General features: G+C 37.7%; 1 protein-coding gene across 1 annotated transcript in view; it reads left to right on the top strand.

The window, feature by feature from the left end:
• CAMK4 (calcium/calmodulin dependent protein kinase IV) overlaps window positions 1–19,462 on the top strand; it is a 1,096,576-nt gene that overhangs the window by 933,518 nt on the left and 143,596 nt on the right. The window contains exons 8-9 of the mRNA XM_044064475.1: window positions 8,148–8,223; window positions 9,554–9,680. Coding sequence (XP_043920410.1) covers window positions 8,148–8,223; window positions 9,554–9,680 — 203 coding nt within the window. The remainder of the gene's footprint in view (window positions 1–8,147; window positions 8,224–9,553; window positions 9,681–19,462) is intronic.

Here is a 19,462-nt window from a genome sequence, read left to right as displayed (position 1 = left end):
GTCTTAAGGTACGCCTAGAAAAAAATAGATTATCAAAAATTGACCCTTTCTTGGGAAGTGGCTATTCTACATATCACTGACCTTAAGCTTACAAATTTGAAATATCACGTTCTAATTACCATTTGTTCATTAATCAAACTGTATATAACTAAAAAATGGCTAGACTGCACCAAAGTTTCTTGGGATGGTTTCAGAAACATGGCAACTAAATACATATCCTCTCAAAAACTTATCATAAGAAGTGTAAATAAACAAGCCTGTTATCAGAAATTTTGGAAATTCCTCTTCGACCACATTCTAGGAGATTAGACAATGGTTGACAGATAAAGTAATCTGAGGTATAATACTATTATGGCCCAGAGAATTATAACATTACTCTCTCATTTGTTCTCTCTTCTTTCTGCTTTCTTTCCACCTCAAACTCACTTCTGTGTTCCCACATATATGAATAGTTTTGGATCAGCACTAAGCTTTCATGTGTTTTTTTAGTAGCACTTCTGTAAATAGTGTATATAGATAGTAGTCTTAGGTTTTGTAGTTCTTTGCTGACTATATTTGAATATTCAAATGTACTTTCCACTGTTCTGTTCAATTGTCAGACTTTACCTAGTTTATTCACGTCACATAAAACAATACAAATTTTTATTGGAAAAAAAATGTATGTGAAATCAATAGCTTCCTACACAGGGAATACATAAAGATGTAAAATGATTTCCAATTACATTACTGGCTTTCAAAGCCAGCACAAAACTTTCTGTTGCTAGTAGTACATGGCACAGACAAATCTCCATGTACTACAAAGAATTATAATCAGATTTCCTTTCATAACTTAAAATGATGTGTTCTTGACATGGATGTCAAGATTTACCTCTTGAGCTTCACTCTCAAGGTGAATTTCTTGGCTTCCATGTGTCAAACACATAGTAACAAGTTACAATCAAAGACTAACTCATAATCATTTATGTTCGATATATTAAATGACCTGAAGAAACATGCCAAAGTGAAATGACTTACTTCGCCCTATATATGTTTGTTGGCTGTTTTCAGATACATGTCTGTTCAGTCTAGTAAATGCTCCTAAGACTGCTGTTTGATATATAGAATAATTTGATATTATGATATTAAAATTTGCTTTAGGTGTGATATTATATCAAAGAATACAGTATACTGCTTAATGTAGTTAAACTGCATGTTTGGCTTTTAACTGCAATCTAAGGTTTGTAATGTGTGAGTTAATCATTTCATTCAGAGTTGTACAAACTATATTTTAATGGATTTTACTAAATCCGTTATACAATTTTCAGCTACTTAGCAGTTCTTTAGTGCATTCTTGGAAACTTAAAACATTGCAAATGATGCACAAAAACTAATATATTGCAGCTTTGTAAACCTTTGTCACCATCAGAACACCTTTAGGTGCACACACGCATGCACACGTCACACCCAACTCCTAGAGTAACTCTGCAGACAGCCAGTGCTACTTATAAAGTTTACAAGGTAAAGGAGGGAAATGAATGTAGGTTTCCAGATCTTTCTTTCATATCACAAACACACACACGCACGCATGCACACACACACACACACACACACACACACACACACACACGCACACACACGCACACACACACACACACACACACACACACACACACACACACACACACACACACACACACACACACACACACTCACGCACGTGCCACATACTCCATGCCTGTCCCTGACTTTTCAGAACTTCCGTGATCTCTCCTTCTATCCATCCATCCAACCTCAACCCCTTTTTCCCATTTCTGCACGTGTCAAGAGGGGTGTCACATCAGATGGTCTGAAGAAGTGCAGGCACTGACCTGCATGAAAGCGCTAACCTTAGTTTATTAAACTACAGTATCATTACTTTTGATATTGTCTGGAGTGTACTTTGTCCATTGCTTTTCTTGTTTTTCCTCAGTTTGTTTATTTCCTTTGGTTTGCATTGAGAGCACAAGACTAATTAACATCTGGCATGGCAACAAGGACAGCCCACTGTGGTGCGCCACGCATTCATGCTGAAGCACCATGGTAGGGCTGCCTCTGAACAGGAAACGATTACCCAGAGTTAATCTTTCTGAATCTACCTTGTTTTGTCTGCTATTCCTGTTGGTACCATCAGAATCACATTTGATTTAGACCAATACATTAAAATCATTCATCTGAATATTGCATGTTCCAATAGTGCTGTGAAATTGTTTTAAATTCATAAATCTCAGATTTTTTTCCATCTGAACACTCTAGTATTTATTTAGTTTTTCAGGGCATTTGGATGCAAAATAAGAAATACAATTTATATCAAAATATGGATGCAGCACATTGATTTTCTTAAAGCAGAACTGGTGGCTATTAATAGTATTATCATCAAGCTGCCAAACAAAAGAGGATTCCATCAGAATTGTGGATTATGAATGTTATTATAATGCTATGCTCAAGTTATTAAGTGATATAGACATGTATTGAAATGCTGCTTTAACTCTTAAGGATGCATTTAGTACCTAGTATTGTATTCTGATTTTACAGAATGTTTTCATTACAGAAAAACAGTTTTCTGTTATCTCAAAACTAGTAATTTTAGTTATTTATTTTGTTCTTATTTATTTTCAGTTTAATAACTAGTTAAGTGTGGTGATCTACTGACCCTTTTCAGTCAAGATCTGAGTATAATTCAAAAATAAGAAAATCAATTAATATGTATAATATGGTGATAGTTATTCCAAATTACAAAATGGTTGCTGGACAAATGTCAGAAAGCAAACAGACATAGAACAACAAAAGCAATAACAGTAAAGACTTTACAATGTGACAGGAGTTTACTTATTTATAATATATACAGAGGTCAATAATGCAGAGCTACATGCATTGTAATAAAATACAAGCATTTGCCCAGTGTTTCAGAAGCAGATACACTTAGATTAACTTTGCAAATTAATTTAAAGATCCTTCTTAAAGATCATCAAAGAATTTGTTTTTTGTTTTTTTTGGTCAATGTATAAATTGATTCAGTATTGCAGGTCCTAAGCCAAAGAAAGCTTTCACCAATTGCAAGTTTAAATCTGGCTGTGTCTAGGAGGATAACATGGTTCCTTTATTTGGATTTTTCTTTTAAGGGGAAACAATAGCTAAATGTAAGAACTTTAAATATCAGGGTACTTAATAGATAGGCAGCTCTGTACTGGATAACCAGTGTGCCTTGTCATGTATGATGCAATGGTGGCAGTTCTTATCTACTAAGAGAGCAAATCTAAATATTTTATTCTCTGCTATTTTGATTTTTTGTAGTATTGTGTGAAAAGTGGAGGGTTATAAGCAGCAGGGCATTATAAGCTTGGAAATTAGTACAGTTTCAGCTACGACCAGGGAGAGAAGATCTGAGAATCTGTAACTATGTAATTGTGTGTTTTTAGTGTGCATTAATGTTTGTTGCCCCCGAAATACATAAAAATTTGCACAACCTTCCAGTGACTTACTGTCTCAGGACATAAGGGCATCAGTAAGGTTGCATCAGAGTTTGTGGGTTATTATTTAAAATGAATAGTTATCAAAATGTCTGCACATCTGAGGTTGATTGTTTTTTAACTTTGGTGCATAGGTGGTTAGTAAGCATGCAGTCCAGGAGACTTCTGAGGCATCTAATCCAAATTCCCTATTCCCCTAAAGTACTGTATGGTTAAGTAACTCGTTTAAGATCACAAAGTAGCAGATGAAAGTGGAAAGCCTCAAACCTGTACCCTTGGCACAGGAAGCAACTCATTAAGAGGTAGAGCAAACCGCTGTATAAACTGCTAGACTAAACTTATGGCCAGACTAGCTATGTTAACAGTTTTGAGACAGTGTGATGTATTTATATCTATGAATGTGAACTCATTATAAAATAACATTCATCATGGGGCAAACAGCTATGGACTCCAAGTGGGACCAGCATTAAACTTGCATGTTTATGACATATTTCAATGATATGTGTATTTTATTTAACTTGAATTTTATGAATGGATCTTGTATTACAACACATTCAATAATAATTTTTTTTGTGGTTGTGACACCAGGGAAATACTGCCAGTCCAGCTATCTGGAATTTTGTAAATAATTGTAGGTCGCTTGAAAATATTAATATGATTTATATAGAAATGTGACACTCCCAGCCCAGCTACCTGGAATTTTGTAAATAATCATATGTCATTTGTGAATAGTAATATGATTCATATCCTTGTTTTACAAATGTAAGCAAACTGTATGTTATGTACTGGAGCTTCAAGAATGTAACTATAGTGTACCCTACTGGAAAAGAACAGAAATGTATATAAACTATATACCTGTGCATTTTGTATTTTGTCTTGGACCTAGCAAGAACGTCCACTCATCTGCATTTGCCTTGCTCTGTAAGTAAGTTATTTAGGGCATTGTATCTTTTAGATATAGATAGGAAGATAGTAAAGATTAGTTTAGATGTTTTCTGTATTTATTTGATACCGTCCTGCAATGTTGTTTTAAAATATTTCCTGTGATTCTGAACTCCGTAGTTGCTGTGTTGTTTGAGTATTGTCTTGTTCTTTTATTATTTATTATTAAATATAATTAAGCATTTTAATTGTGGCTGGTTTGTTTAGAGATATTTAAGCTCTTAGTGTACTTGCATATGTATTTGGTGACAATGTACAGGCCACTCTTACATAGCCTTAGTCTTGTCACACTTACCATTTGGATAATAGTAACATTACACAGTAGGACTGGGCACCCTTTATAAGGGCCTTAGAGTAGCTGATAGTGGTTGGTGACAATGATAACTACCTTATAGTCTGGGCAGACAGGGGCATAGGTAATAAACCTGTGCTAGCCTTTCCCAAGAGTATCTGTGTGTTTGTATATTAATCAAATTTCAAAGTGTGTGTTTGTGTTTGTGTGTGTGTGTGTGTGTGTGTGTGTGTGTGTGTGTGTGTGTGTGTGTGTGTGTGTGTGTGTGTGTGTGTGTGTGTGTGTGTGTGTGTGTGTGTGTGTGTGTGTGTGTGTGTGTGTGTGTCAGCTACTTTAGCAGGGACATGAAGCACTGGTTGGACAGAGGAGGTGCTGGAGGTTTTGGCTTGACCACTCGGCTGAGATCGTAACCCTATAGCTGTGCCAGGGGGAGTCTTATTGAGGATCAGGAGAAAGAGGCAGAAACCAGCCCCAGACTGACTGTAATCTCTGTATGCTCTTAAGGGAAATTGTACTTTACTGTGTGTGTACTTATCATCCTCTCAATGTGTACGTCCCTCACTGGTGCCAGTGGTGAGGATTGAGGCTCCTTGATTACTGGGCCAGTGCAGGGGAATCACAGTGGTACAGAGAAATTAATACATCATGCATATGATTTTCAGTGTTTTTATTTTAATTTAAAGATGTAATGGAAATTATGCACATTGAAATGTCTAGGAAAAATGCTAAGTCCAAATTAGAAATATATAACGCATGTATTAGATATAATTGCATTTTACATTATTCTAGTTTTAAAGAATGACATATTAAAATAATATGAGATTAGTAGCCAAATAGAAAATGCACCAAACAAGCCTTTATACGAACTCCGTTTATTACAGTAAAAAAACACCAAGATTAATCGCTTTCATCTTTCACATAGAAGACTTCATCAAAGTAATGCATATAAAAATGTTGAAATACTTAAAGTAGGATGGGGACAAAATATAAGCCCCTCTTAGGGAACCACCCATTTACTAACATAGCCCCTACAGATCCTGGTGAAATGAAGATTTACGAACATGCATGTATAGTGCAATATAGTCCTATATCATATGAAGTGAAAAACACATGAAAAAAGAACTGGAGTATATTTAGGGTGAATAATGATGGGTTAACTACAGTGGGAGACAAGCCAGTTTTTATTAGCAAGGTTGGCATGAATATTAAACAACTTATGGAAAATAAGGTGAATTTACCGATAGAGGGTGGTCGTGGTACAGCACTCTCTGGGAGGTGCTCTCAATGTACTAATATTTTTAAAGCACCCCAAATCTACCTAGCTAATAGGATGGCATCTAAGGTTGCATTTAAGAAAGGTAATTGTTTTACCACCAGAGTGGTGTACCTTGCTCTATGTGATATGTGCAATGGATTCTATATTGGGAAAATGGAGAGGGCGTTGAAAAGCAGAATCTATGAGGACGTAAATTACATAAAAAACAAGAACACAGATGTATTATAGAGGCATTCCCTCAATTGTTCCAATTTTATAATTTTTAAATTTGGTATGCTGGATATAGTGGACATAGATTTGGGGGGGGGGGGTGACTGGAAGAATTTATTAAGTAAAAAAGAGCTGGTGTGGCAACTCAGACTAGCAGCTAATTTTCCACCAGGTATAAATGATTCCTTGACTATTCATCCAGCCCTGAAAGAAAAATCTATGAAACTTTAAGTATTTTAAACATTTTTATATGCATTACTGTGCCTGTTTTTTTAGACATATGCTGAAGGCTTTTAATATATAATAGTTTTATGTGTAGCAAACTAGGTCAGTTTGAATATTAACATTTTGTTTAATTAATATTGTCCATGTGATTTTTTTCACGTGATTTTTTTTGACCATATCATTGGCTCAATTTTATGTATTATGTAACATGCACTGGTATAAAGATGGTTCTCAAATCAGTGTGTGCTTTATTCTGATGAAGTCTTCTATGTGAAAGATGAAATCGCTTAATCTTGATATGTTTTTACTGCAATAAATGGAGTTCATATACAGGCTTGTTTGGTGCGTTTTCTATTTGGTTCCTGGTCTTCTGTTCGCACTGCACCAGATATTTGGATATTAAAATAATATGTTGAAAGATCAGGTTCTTAGAGGCACTAAAAGTATAATCACTGGTAAGGAAGTGATCACAAACTGCTTAAAGACAAGTAGAAACTGAGTTTAGGGGTATAAATCAGACATCTTAGAAGACAACATGCAATATGTTTTGAGTAAGGCTAAGAATGGGGAACTGATACAATGCTTGGATGAAAGTAATGGGCCATCACAACATGTAAAATGAAGAGGTGTAAATTATGATATTCCAAATCCCTGCTCTACTTACCTTGTATATTGTCATAAAACAGAGAAGATCATTAAGGACAAATGAGACTTATTTAAAACATAAAGTAAAAACACGTGCTATGGGAAACAAACTTGCAACATGGTAGTTGAAAAAAATAGCTGTTTTCAATTGCATGAACTGTAGTGCATGTAAATATGTCAGTAACACTGTTTCTTGATCCAGATATAAATTCAAAATTTTAACCCCATTTATTGTTTTACTGATGCATGTATGGGTACAAATTGTTGGTGTTAGTCATTTACTGACATTACTTTTTTTTACGTTGCAGTTTGTTCATGTAGTGCTTTTTATGGTTGGGTACCTACAGCTTTTAACATGTTATTGATATTAACAATAACATTTTAAATACAGCATTAGTAAAGCATGACTTAAAGAACTGCCATTAGTGCAGTTTTAATTTTTGAGATTTATGTTATATACTGTACGTTTACATTAGGGAGTGGTATTGCAAAGCACCCGTTCCACTTAATAAACTTTGGGGTAGTAAAAGCTTGCTACTATTAGAGACAAAAAAATTGACATTTTCAATTAAGTCCATTTCAAGGCTTAGAATGATTAACAAGGTTACCTAATTACATAATTATTTCATCTTAATGTGATTTGCATTGTGAATTTACTGAATTCATTTTGTATTTAAGGCTTGGACCTTTGTGCATAACTGCTTGCATTTGCACTTGTGTCTAAGGCACGACAGGTAGCTCAAAAACTTAAACATATTCATTCATTCGGATATTTTTACCAGTTTTACCTTGCTCATTGTTATGGAGGCTACTTCTAGACTTAATTCTATGAACACTTCATATTTTTTCGACAGTGATTGACTCGTGTGGTAGTATCTGCAAAAACTGAATGCACCTTACTTATTTTGTAATTGCATTGTTGTAGCCTTCAAGTCATATCTTAAAATAGGAACCATATCTGCTGCATTTAGTTAGTTGTTAAACATTAATAAATTTGTAAAGTTGTGTTTTATTGTTTACAGAGCTATTTATTTATCTGTTTGCCAAATCTAGTTTTGCTTATTCTTTACAGCTCCAGAAATACTACGAGGATGCGCATATGGGCCAGAAGTGGATATGTGGTCTGTGGGAGTTATAACCTACATCCTGTAAGTTTGTGTACAGCAAATGCCTGAAGGAGTAGTATGATCAATATTTCAGTGTCACGCTTTTTGGATAAGGAAGTTGTCTGCTTGTATCGACATTTATCCTGTAATGTTTAGTAAGGGGTAGAAACTTGGGCATTGGGTATAGGCATTATATACAGGCTATAAAAACAGCATCTGCTTTGTGGAAAAAGCATCAGAAATAAATTTGAGGTTACTAGGTTGACTAAAATCTGCCATTTGGTAGCTGTTTTTTTTTTTTGCTGACATAAACTGCAGATAATATAGTACTTGATGTTAGAGTTAGCTGAATATACATCTTGTAATGCAAAACTCTTCATTGTTTGTACCTGTAGAATGAAGGGTTGTAGTCCCCCTACTCTGTATAGTGATGATGATTTTTTTACTTTTTCTCAACATTTTTCTTCTGCTAAAACAGGATATTAATGGTTTGATCATTGCTGTCATGGTAGCTGTTTGAAATTTCCTCTTTGATGACAGTTTAGCATTTAAAGTGTGATGTTTTCTTTTGTTATGATTGTTTTAAATGTCTTCTGTGATTCATTTTGTTGTCAGAGCCCTAGTCTGTATGTACAGTCACGGCAGTGCAGTGCTATGCCAAAAAGTGCATGAGGGTCAGTGTTTAACAGAACACCTTGGTGTGGAGTAAGGTTGTCATAAATTGTGTTAGCTCAGCTGCATGAGACTTCCTGATCCCCACGCACTGTTTCTTGTGGACTTCCTGTATACCTACAACTCCATGAATTCTATGCATTGTGCTTCTTCCTAATTGATTTAGTAGCAAATACCAATGCTTTCAATCTGACATTCGGCTTTTCCCTGTTAGGTGTCATCACGGTGGAACTCCTTTCCGCTCATGATTGGCAGTGGATTTTTACGGTGCCGAGTTGCCAGCCCGATGCCCAACCTTCAAAGAAGGCACGTCCATTCACGCTTGCACCTACCTGCATGTCTTTAATGTCACTTGACCGCAGGGAGGGCATGCAGACTCCACACAGAAGGCGCTCCAGCTGAGAATCGAATGGGAGAACCTCTTGCTGTGAGGCGACAATGCTAACCGCTGTACCACCGCGGCTTATTATGCTTTCAATATTACTTAGTTATTTGATTTACACGCTTACCAAAGCAGAGCTTTCATTTTTAATTGCCACCTTAGGTGAGCTGACCTGTTAACATTATCAGAATAAATTGTACAGATGTCAGTAACAGAGCTGAGGACAGAGAAAAGTGAAAATTCTTACATTCATCACTCAGTGTCTTGAGTTTTGGTCCTGAAATGAAACAGTATCTGAAATGCCTTTCTGTTTTGCAGCCTGTGTGGATTTGAGCCTTTCTTTGATGAAAGAGGAGACCAGTACATGTTTAAGAGGATTCTGAACTGCGACTATGACTTTGTGTCACCGTGGTGGGATGATGTGTCACTTAACGCTAAGGATCTGGTAAGTTCATAGTAATTAAATCAGAAATGTTGGCAGTGCCTTAAAAAGTGATTATTACAGCATTTTGAGAACACAGATAAGGTACCATCACTAGTGACAGTTTTGGAAAAAACTGCTTTTCTAAAAATGCATCATATTCAGAAGGGTCACTGATGGAAAAGCAGAGAGGTCAGACAAACTTTGTATTTTACGACTACACCAATCCACCCTTAGCCAACAGGAAATGATACAGTCATACAAATCTTGTTTAGTAAAAGTATATATATGACAGTCAGGCATCTGTATTTTTTCCTCTATAAATATGAAGAATGTGTGTGTGCATGTGTGTGTGTGTGTTTGTGCATGTGTGTGTGTGTGTGTGTGTGTGTGTGTGTGTGTGTGTGTGTGTGTGTGTGTGTGTGTGTGTGTATGTGTGTACATGAAGTTGTCCTCCAGATCCAAAAATATTTGCTTTCATGTACAGTGCTTTTTATAATCTATTGCATGAATATGTGCATTAAAACATACTAAAAGCATTGCATAACACACTGGGCTGTTTCATTTACTGGCACATGAGACATACATCATAGATTCATAGGTTCATAGGTGTTTACTAGGCTAATGACCACAAGGGCCTTTTTAAACTTAACCATGCATCCCAAATATCTGACAAGTTCTGATACCCTTGATAAGTGTAAGCAGGGGCCTGGGAGATGAACCATTTACAAGCTGCCTGTGTCCATTAGAGACATAGGTGCAAAAGCAGGGATGAGTTTCCAGTTCCCCATCCAACTGTCCAAGTTGCACGTGAATTGGGTTAGGGAGGAACTCTGCTTCACATGGATGGGGAGCCTGTTCCATAGACCAGATAGTCTCTGGGATACATACCTGTCTCTTCAGCAGGTCCCATTTATATCACAGGCAAGGTTTAAGTCTTTAAAATGGGTAATTCTGGTGCTATTTGTTTTCTGGTTATGCAGGGGGTCCATCAGAGTGGGTTCTGACAATGCCTTGTATGCCAGGCATAGATCTCCCCTCAAAAGCCTGTAGGGGACAGAATACAGGAATAGGGACTTGAGGCAGTCTGCATAGGACATTTTACTTATGCCCTGTAATCTTTTAGTGAGGAACCTCTGTGGACATTCCAATTATTGGATATTCCTGGTTAGGTACATACCAAAGGAGGAATTGTACTCAATTATAGGTCTGATGAATGCCGAATACAGTGGAACAATGAATTACTTGGACTTAGATGCCATACCTTTTTTTATAAGTTGTGTAACATAGAATGATTTCCTCACTACTGTAGACACATGATGGTCAAAGGCTAGATTACTATGTGTGTCCCCAAGTCCCTGACTACTGGGTCAGTTCTAAGGGGTGTGTTGTCAATGTGAGAGTTAAGAGGGATGGATAACTTCCCCAAAGGATACTATTATGCATTTCTCAGCATTTAGTTTTAGTTCATGGCTCTAACACCAGTTATTTGTCTGTGACATCCCCTTGTGGAGAACGTTTGTGTCAGTGTGGGATTCAATAACAGCTCCTAATTTGCAATCATCTGTAATTTAATCAAACAGAGACCACTGACATTGGCCTTGACTTCTGAGAAGTAAATGCCAAAAAGGAGAGGTCCAAGGACTGATCCCTGAGGGACTCCACTTGTGACTGGCCTCTTTGTAGAAGTGGACTCCCCAATTGTAATTTCATGGGTCCTGTCTGTGAGCCAGTTGGCTATCCACTGGGTGACATACAAGTTTGTACCTAACCTCTTGAGTTTGTAAACAAGATCCAAGTGGGGTATTTTGTGAAATACCTTGGCCAGGTCAAAGTAGGCAGTGTAAACCATTTTTCCCTCATCCATTGCTTTGGTTACATTCTCAAAGAAGTAAATCAGGTTGAGTAGGGTTGATCTGCCCTTCACGAAACCAAACTGGGTTGGATCCATTATAAAGCTAGTGAGACTTATGGATCTGTAGTTTCCAGGGTCTGCAGATGGCCCACCTTTGTGCAGAGGCAAGACTGTTGCCTTTCTCCATTCATGAGGCATGAAGCCTGTTTGGAGGCTACAGTTAAATAGTAATTCCAGAGGCCCTGATAGGTCATGTTTCATGCTATTTAGAAGGCATCCTGGGATATTGTCTGGGACCATTGATGCAGTGCTCTTGGTCTTAGAGAGAGCGTTAAGGATTTGTTCCCTAGTGATAGTAGAGGGAGTTATATTTGTTGGTGTTTCCTAAGAGAAGGCTGAGGGGGAGATAGGGGTAAAGCTGGAGATGAATTTATTAGCCAGGAGGTTTGCTATATATTCTAGCTCAGTATAGGTGGCTCCATTTACAGTGAGCTCTGCACACAATTGTGTGTTGCCTTTGAGGTTGTGGACAAAGCTAAAGAATGCTTTGTGGTTGTCTTTGGCCTGGAAAGCCAAACTTAACTTAAATTTGGCTTTGGTAGACTTTATTTGTCCTTTGAGTTGTTTATTTAGTTTGATGAGAGTGTTTTTATCCTGCTGGGTGCTGCACCTCCTAATTTTTGACATGATTTTCTTCCTTCTGTTATACAGCCTATTGATTTTATGATTCCACCAGAGTGGCTTGTTTTTTGAGTTAGTTCTGTACTTCCTGGTGGGTACAGCTGCCTCTATGCAGCTATTAATATACTTCTACAGGGTTTCTGTGAACAGTTCTGCATAGGCAGCAGTGTTCTCATTGTTTATGGGGGCTTGCAATTTTGCTAGGTTATCACTTAATAGCAGAAGGTTAGCCTTAGAGTAGCATTTAAAATGATTTTATAAAGTACATATGGTTGTGCTATCAAAAAAAGATTTATGAACCACTGTGCTTCTCATTGGAACTGAAAAACTTAACATTTAATGTAGTAATACAGCAGGAAAGTTATGGGTGCATCAGTATTACCTGTATCCTAAACACCTGTGACCATATTCCGAAATATTGGTGCGGTCCTGTGAACTGCACTGAGTAAAGCCCATGAAATCCACCAATCAATGAAATATGCCAATGAGATTCAGTTCAGCATTAGCATACAAAAAAGCACCATTCACTGAGCATTGAAATAGAATGCAGAAGTGCAGATAATTAAGCAATAGTATTAAGGCTAAAAGAAAAACACAGTATGCTAAAATTAACACTTCAAAGAAATACCAGTCCACTAAGGAAATGGCATTGTTTTGTAAACTTGCAAACAGATAGGCTGCAGACAATAAACAAATGTATGTGTTTTGTATAAATGGAAACGAATGAAAGAAATAAAGGCAACATAATTTTTCTGACAAAAAAGGATAGCATACAACTTAAATACATACCAAAAACATGTTAATATGCGAATGTATAGATATGTACAGTGTCAGAGTATTGCAGATTCTGTCTGGCAGCTGAATGCATTAAAAAAGTCAAAAATATTTGGTGATGTAGTATAGCATGTCACATCACCAACATTACAATATGCAGATATCTAAAAAATTATGTGAGGAATGAGACATGTGTGTGTGTGTGTGTGTGTGTGTGTGTGTGTGTGTGTGTGTGTGTGTGTGTGTGTGTGTGTGTGTGTGTGTGTGTGTGTGTGTGTGCGCGCGCGCGTGTGTGTGTGTTTGTGTGAGAATGAATAGGTGGGTGCCTGTGCCAATATGTTGCATGTGACACCAGAGGTGCTTATCACAGGAAAGTGCTCATCTGCCCTTGCTGAGATTCAGAGACATGCAAGCTAACTGATAATGAGATATTTCTTCATTGTGGCTAACATGACTCTTAGTTACATTTTCCATGATTGCAGAAACAGACCCTTTTGGCCACAGCTCCTACTATTTATGGTAGTAGTCACCCGCTTGTTGGTTAGGTCTGACCATAAGTTAATCAACTTTGACATACACATCCCATCCCCACCCCCCAGTAAGGAGACATCTGTAAAAAAACTTCTCCAAGTCCAACTTCATGCTACTCAAGTCAGAAGTGAGAATCTTCATGACACCCATGCAGACGGGAACTGAAAGTTCAACTGCTGAATCCTATACTTAAGCACTGTATGAGCACATCCACTCATGCATGAATCGTGCCATCCCAAATATATCCAAGACGCTCTCCTACAAAAAAAAGGAAACCAATCTGATGGTCCCTTGTCATAAACAAACTATACAACAGAAGGAAGAAACTGTTGCAGAAAAGAGGAAAATCCCAGGATGAAAAAACTCCCTTACCAGCCTCAGTAAGAAGCTGAGATCCCTCATAAAATCCTCCAAAGCTAGTTACGAAAATAAAGTTGCCAAAGATTCCAAAGACAACCACAAGGCATTCTCAAGAATCTAAATGGCAAAGCTCAGATCTGCTCTGAGCTACAACAGAATGGCATTAAATATACTGATCCCAAGGTTATTGCCAATATCCTGACAGATCGATTCAGTGCCAACTTCATCCCCCTCTCACCCCCTAAAGGGCTCATCTCAATACCAAAAGATTGCCAAATTCTGGTAATCACGGCCACACAGGTAATAAATGCACTTTCCAAAGCTAAGAATACAGCATCCATGGGACCAGATGACATCCTGGGCTGTGTACTACATGAACTACAAAATGAACTGGGACCTCACCTAATTGTCATGTTTAATCATAGCCTCACCTCAGGCTTCGTGCCCACTGAGTGGCACACAGCTACTGTTATCCCACTCCACAAGGGGGGATCCACCTTGGATCCTGGGAACTACCGTCCCATCAGTCTGATGAGCCTGATTTGCAAGGCCATGGAACGTATTATCATGGAACTTATAAACAAAGACATTGGCAACCTTCAAACACTGCACCCCATCCAGTTTGGGTTCGTGAAGGGCTGATCATGTCTCCTGAACCTGATTGACTTCTTTGAATCAGTCTCCAGAGCCATGGACGAGGGTAAGGTGGTCCACACAGCCTACCTGGACCTCGCCAAGGCCTTCAACACCATCCCCCACTGTGGAATCATAGATAAACTTACTAAGCTGGGCATAAATCCCTACATCACTTGATGGGTTGCCAACTGGCTTACAGACAGAACTTTTGCTGTAAAAGTAGCCAACTCCAAATCCAGCTCCAGACAAGTGACAAGTAGAGTACCTCAGGGTTCAGTCGTGCCACCTCTCTTGTTTGTTATCTACTTCTCTGAAGTACAGGCCAAGACTAAGGGACTCTGGCTAACAAAGTGCGGAGATGACTGCAAACTGGCAGCCATTATTGAATCCCCAAATGATGTGGATATTCTGCAAAAGGGCCTTACAGAAACAAATTCTTGGTGCCAGAGCCATGGGCTCAAGCTCAATGCCAAAAAGTTTATAGTTATCCCCTTTGGGAAAAACCATGTAGCCATGAATTACCACATATGTGGCAGTACACTAAACACCAAAAGTGTGATAAGAGACTTAGGAACAGAGGTGGACAGTGGTCTCACCTTCGATAACCACATCACCACACAGTCAGGAAATCCTTCTATGTGGCACACCTCATCACTAAGGGCTTTTCATCCAGAAAAAAGGAGATCATTGTTCCACTGTACTCATCCCTCATTTGACCCATCATAGAGAACAACGCCCCATTTGGTATGTGCCTCATAAGACATCTGCAACAACTGGAAAGACTGCAGAAACACCTCACTAAAAGAATCACAGGCCTAAAGCAGATGCCCTATGTTGACCGACTAAAAAAACTCCAGCTATACTCTGTCACATATCGTCTACTCAGAGGTGATCTCTGCTTAACATACAAGGCCATGTCAAACCCAGAGCTGTTGGACATGCTACACTTAAAGACATCCCAATCCATCAGAGCCACAAGCTCCAGGGATCTAAAACTTGCCATCACAATGAACAAAACATGCTGGAGGGATAGGTTCCTGACCCAGAGACTCCCTATACTCTGGAATAGCCTGCCCATACATGTCAAGCAGAGTGCCTCCTTGGCCCTCTTCAAAAAGAACCTTGGCAACTGGATGGGAGAAGATAGGAAATTTACACCGGGGATCACATCAGTCGCCCTGCTAGATAGGGATTCAGGGAAGTAAATATTGTGGGAAGAAATAGTCATGGAATTGTTATGGCTAGGCTTGTACAGGCCCTAGGGCCGATAGCCTAGTATCAACCTATGAACCTATTTATGATGATCACTGTATCTCAGTGCTTTCATTTTATATTTGTATTCTGAGATACATTGCTCCATCAAACTTATATGTTAATGGTCACATTAACATGCTATTTGAGCTCTCATTCAGCGAATCCATTTCAAGCTCTTGTTACAAGTCATGGTAGACATAAGGAAGTTTGTTAACAAGAATGACAGTAGTATGAGTCACAGGCACCTTCCACAGCTTTTAGAATATGACTTTCTTTCACTTCTCTGCCTAAATTACTCTGATTTGTATTCTTAGACCTGCTGTTACCTCTTAATGGTGGTTGCAAATTTTCAACAAAATAAAGTAGCTGAACTGCAAATTTTTTTAAAGCTGCCAATTCGTAGTCCCTCAAGTGATGACAAACCTTCCCTTGTACTCCTCCTGATATGTCAATAGCTCTCACTGTAGCTGAGGAGCTGATAACTGACCACTCTTTCTTCAGCTTCAAAGAACTTAGACATCTAAACTACTTTTGGTATTCAGTGGTGTCTGCAGTGGGAAACAGTATGTTTTTTTTGTCTTGAATGTGCTGAATTTGCTTTAAAGGATTATATAATTTCTTTCTCTCAACATCTTTATTCTTATCACCTAATCCTTATAATACAACTCTTAGTGTTCTACAATTTCTGCTGTAGCCACTGCTAAAATTTCCTTCACATTTGTATATACTATTTCTGTTCTTTTGAGTGGACCACATTTACCTCATCTGTAATACTTGTATTATGCATTAGGCACTCCTGATCCTAGTTCTTTTTAAACCTGTTTGCAAATATGTGCATGTTTGTTTTTGCATCCATGTTATGTTATGTCACTATGCTATATAATTTAGCATACCTTTACAAACAAAACATACAAACCTTTAATCATATTTTCCTGTTGTTACACTGTATGTAACCCCAGCTAAGACTACAAATGGTTACATTTGATCAGTGCTCTACCCTGATAAACAAAATTGAATAAAAATCAAACAAAATAAACAGATTTATAAATAAACACAAAATAGGTATTAATTTATATTCTTGAATTTGTGTTATAAGTTTTTTTTCTGTTTTTCCTGAGGCACAAATGTCTTTGTGGCACTCTCTCAATTCTGTTTTTGTATTGCTAACTATTCACTTGATTTGTTACACTGTAGCATACTGTTACAGTACATTATCTAACACTTCACCCAATGCATAATCCTTGAGCATAATAAATTAGTAGTTATTCTTTGTGTCGTGCATATTGCAGTGATTTGTAAAATATGTAAATATGGCATTAAACTGTGGTATTTGACTCCCTGTTGAAATGTAAGCACTAGAAATGCTTAGTGCTAACGAGGCAGAAAAAAAGACTGAAAATACGGGAGAAGAGCGAATTTCAAAAATTGCTCTTCTTTAAACTTTCAAGATTGCCAGAGCTTGGAGAAAATGGGAATATTCCAAGAAATGGCCATCTTAGACTTAATATAGGTAAGTCCATTTTTTAGACATTCAGTCTGTGTTTCAGGACTTACTCTAGTGGGTCCCAACATTTCAAATGGTTACTGTGGCAGTCACTATTTTTCATAGGGAAATACAGGGAAATTGGAAGTAGTATTTAATTTTTAATAGCATGTTATGAGTGAATTGTTGGCTTTGTATTCTACTTTACTTTTTTGGCATGGTGTATTTTTGTTTATTTTTTACCTTCATGCATCCTACATGCCCTCTAACAATTAGCTATTGCACTCCTATTGTGACCCAGCAAGAAAAGGAACCCAGAGACACCAATGACCATCAGCACTGGCTGTATGAGTATTGTCTTTGAGCCCACAGCTATCCAAGGGTTGCATATGGGGTTAATTTTTAGGTAGGTAAGTTTCTGAAGAATACCAGAGTATGAAATAGTATGAAAGACCTTATCTACATCCTGGTAGGTACTGTGCAATGCTTGGCCGTTATTCAGAGTCTCTGTTATCTTTTCAAATAAGTCTATTAGATTCATCAGGCAGGACCTAACTTTCACAAAACCCAGCTGGCTCAGGTTAAGGAACTCTAGGCTGCCAATATCATTATTTGTGAACTCCATAATATTATGTTCTATTAATTTACAGACAGTCCTGGTAAGATTCCTTAGTCTGTAGTTGACAAAGGTCAGTGATCAAGGCACTATTATGACCATTATCCAGGCCTCTGGCATTTATCTAGTGAGGTGCTGAGACTGAATAAAAGAGAATGTTTGAGGCAGTGTGTAGTGCTTACAAGGAGACAGATTGATCTGTTGTCAGGACCTATGCAACTATGGATTTTTGTTTTTGATAGGGAATTTATGAACTGCTCCATAGTGATTTTAAGGGAGATAGGGACATAGTAGTAAGGGGGGAAGAAACAGAGAGGGGAGATTTGGGAAGAGCAGGAAATGAATTTATCAGCAAGTATATTGCTGATGTCCTCAGGGTTGGACTAGGTGGCAACATTAGAGATAAGATCAGTGCAGTGATAAGTATTACTTATAAGACTTTTGATGTTAGTTAAAAAAAGGTTTTATGGTCATCTTTGTTGGAAGGGGCAATATTTAGTTCATACTTGGCTTTACAAGTTTTGTTCTTACTCCTGAATAATTTACTGACCTTTTTAAATTTAATTATAGAATGAGGAGATCTGATCTTATTCCTTAGTGTCAGAAGATTTTTTTAAGAGATTGTTTTTACTGGAGTTCCACCATAGGGGTATGTCTTTAAATATTCCATCATACCTGCAATTGACTGGGACAGATGCTTTATTGCAGTAGATAAATTGGAAGTAAAAACCTGTTATATAAGTGGCTTGTTGTGTTATATGCTCCTGAAGAAGCTTTTAAATTTCTTCAGGTCATCTATGGGTGATAGAGGGTTGGACTTAAAGAAAAACCTTAATACAGTGAATTTGATACACCTTGGACTGGATTCTCATAGAAAATATGATGGTATGGTGGTATGATTTGGCCATGAGGGAGGAGAACTTTGGTGTGGAACAGAAAGGTGCTGTGTTAAGAAGAACAAGGTTGAGGAGATGTAAGCCCCTTATAGAGGACACTATCTAGTCAAGAGAATTGGATTTAGTTAATTTAAGAATCTGCTGTGCTTATTTGTTGTTTGTGGTGTGTTTGTCACTTGATTGATGGGTAGTTAAAATCACCCAGTATGCTTGTACTGAGTTCAATAACCAAGGACTCATAACTAGTTTAGGTAGTTCCCATGGCACGTAGGATACATAAAAGACTTTTGAACGTTTCATTAAACTACTAATTGGACTTGTTAATTGATGTAGAACTATCCAGAGGTTCCAGTCCATTTCTGTATTGACTGCTTTGAGGTAATTGTACTGAGAGTGAATGCAGATGCTCCCCTTCCCACAGCAGAGGGTATAAATTATTGGTAGGTGATAATGCAATGTTAAAACAGAGTGTTATTGTTTCACTGAAACCACATTTCTTTAACTGTATAGATGTGTATGTGCTCAGTGGTCAGGAAAGCATCAAGGTCAGCCATGTTCTTGTTTAGACGTCTTTCACTGAAAAGTGCTAAACTAATGCAGGCCTGACTGGGATTTGTTAAGATGGAAGGTCTAGAAAATTGATTCTACCTAAAAGGTACTAAGGTACTCCTGGGTAAAAATGTGTTTGGCAATATGCAGAAGGTTTGAAGGGATGGTGCA

Source organism: Protopterus annectens, chromosome 2.part2 (assembly GCF_019279795.1).
Source record: "Protopterus annectens isolate FY-2018-M chromosome 2.part2, PAN1.0, whole genome shotgun sequence".
In the NCBI taxonomy this organism is placed as follows: domain Eukaryota; kingdom Metazoa; phylum Chordata; order Ceratodontiformes; family Protopteridae; genus Protopterus; species Protopterus annectens.
This window is presented reverse-complemented; position numbering and strand designations above follow the sequence as displayed.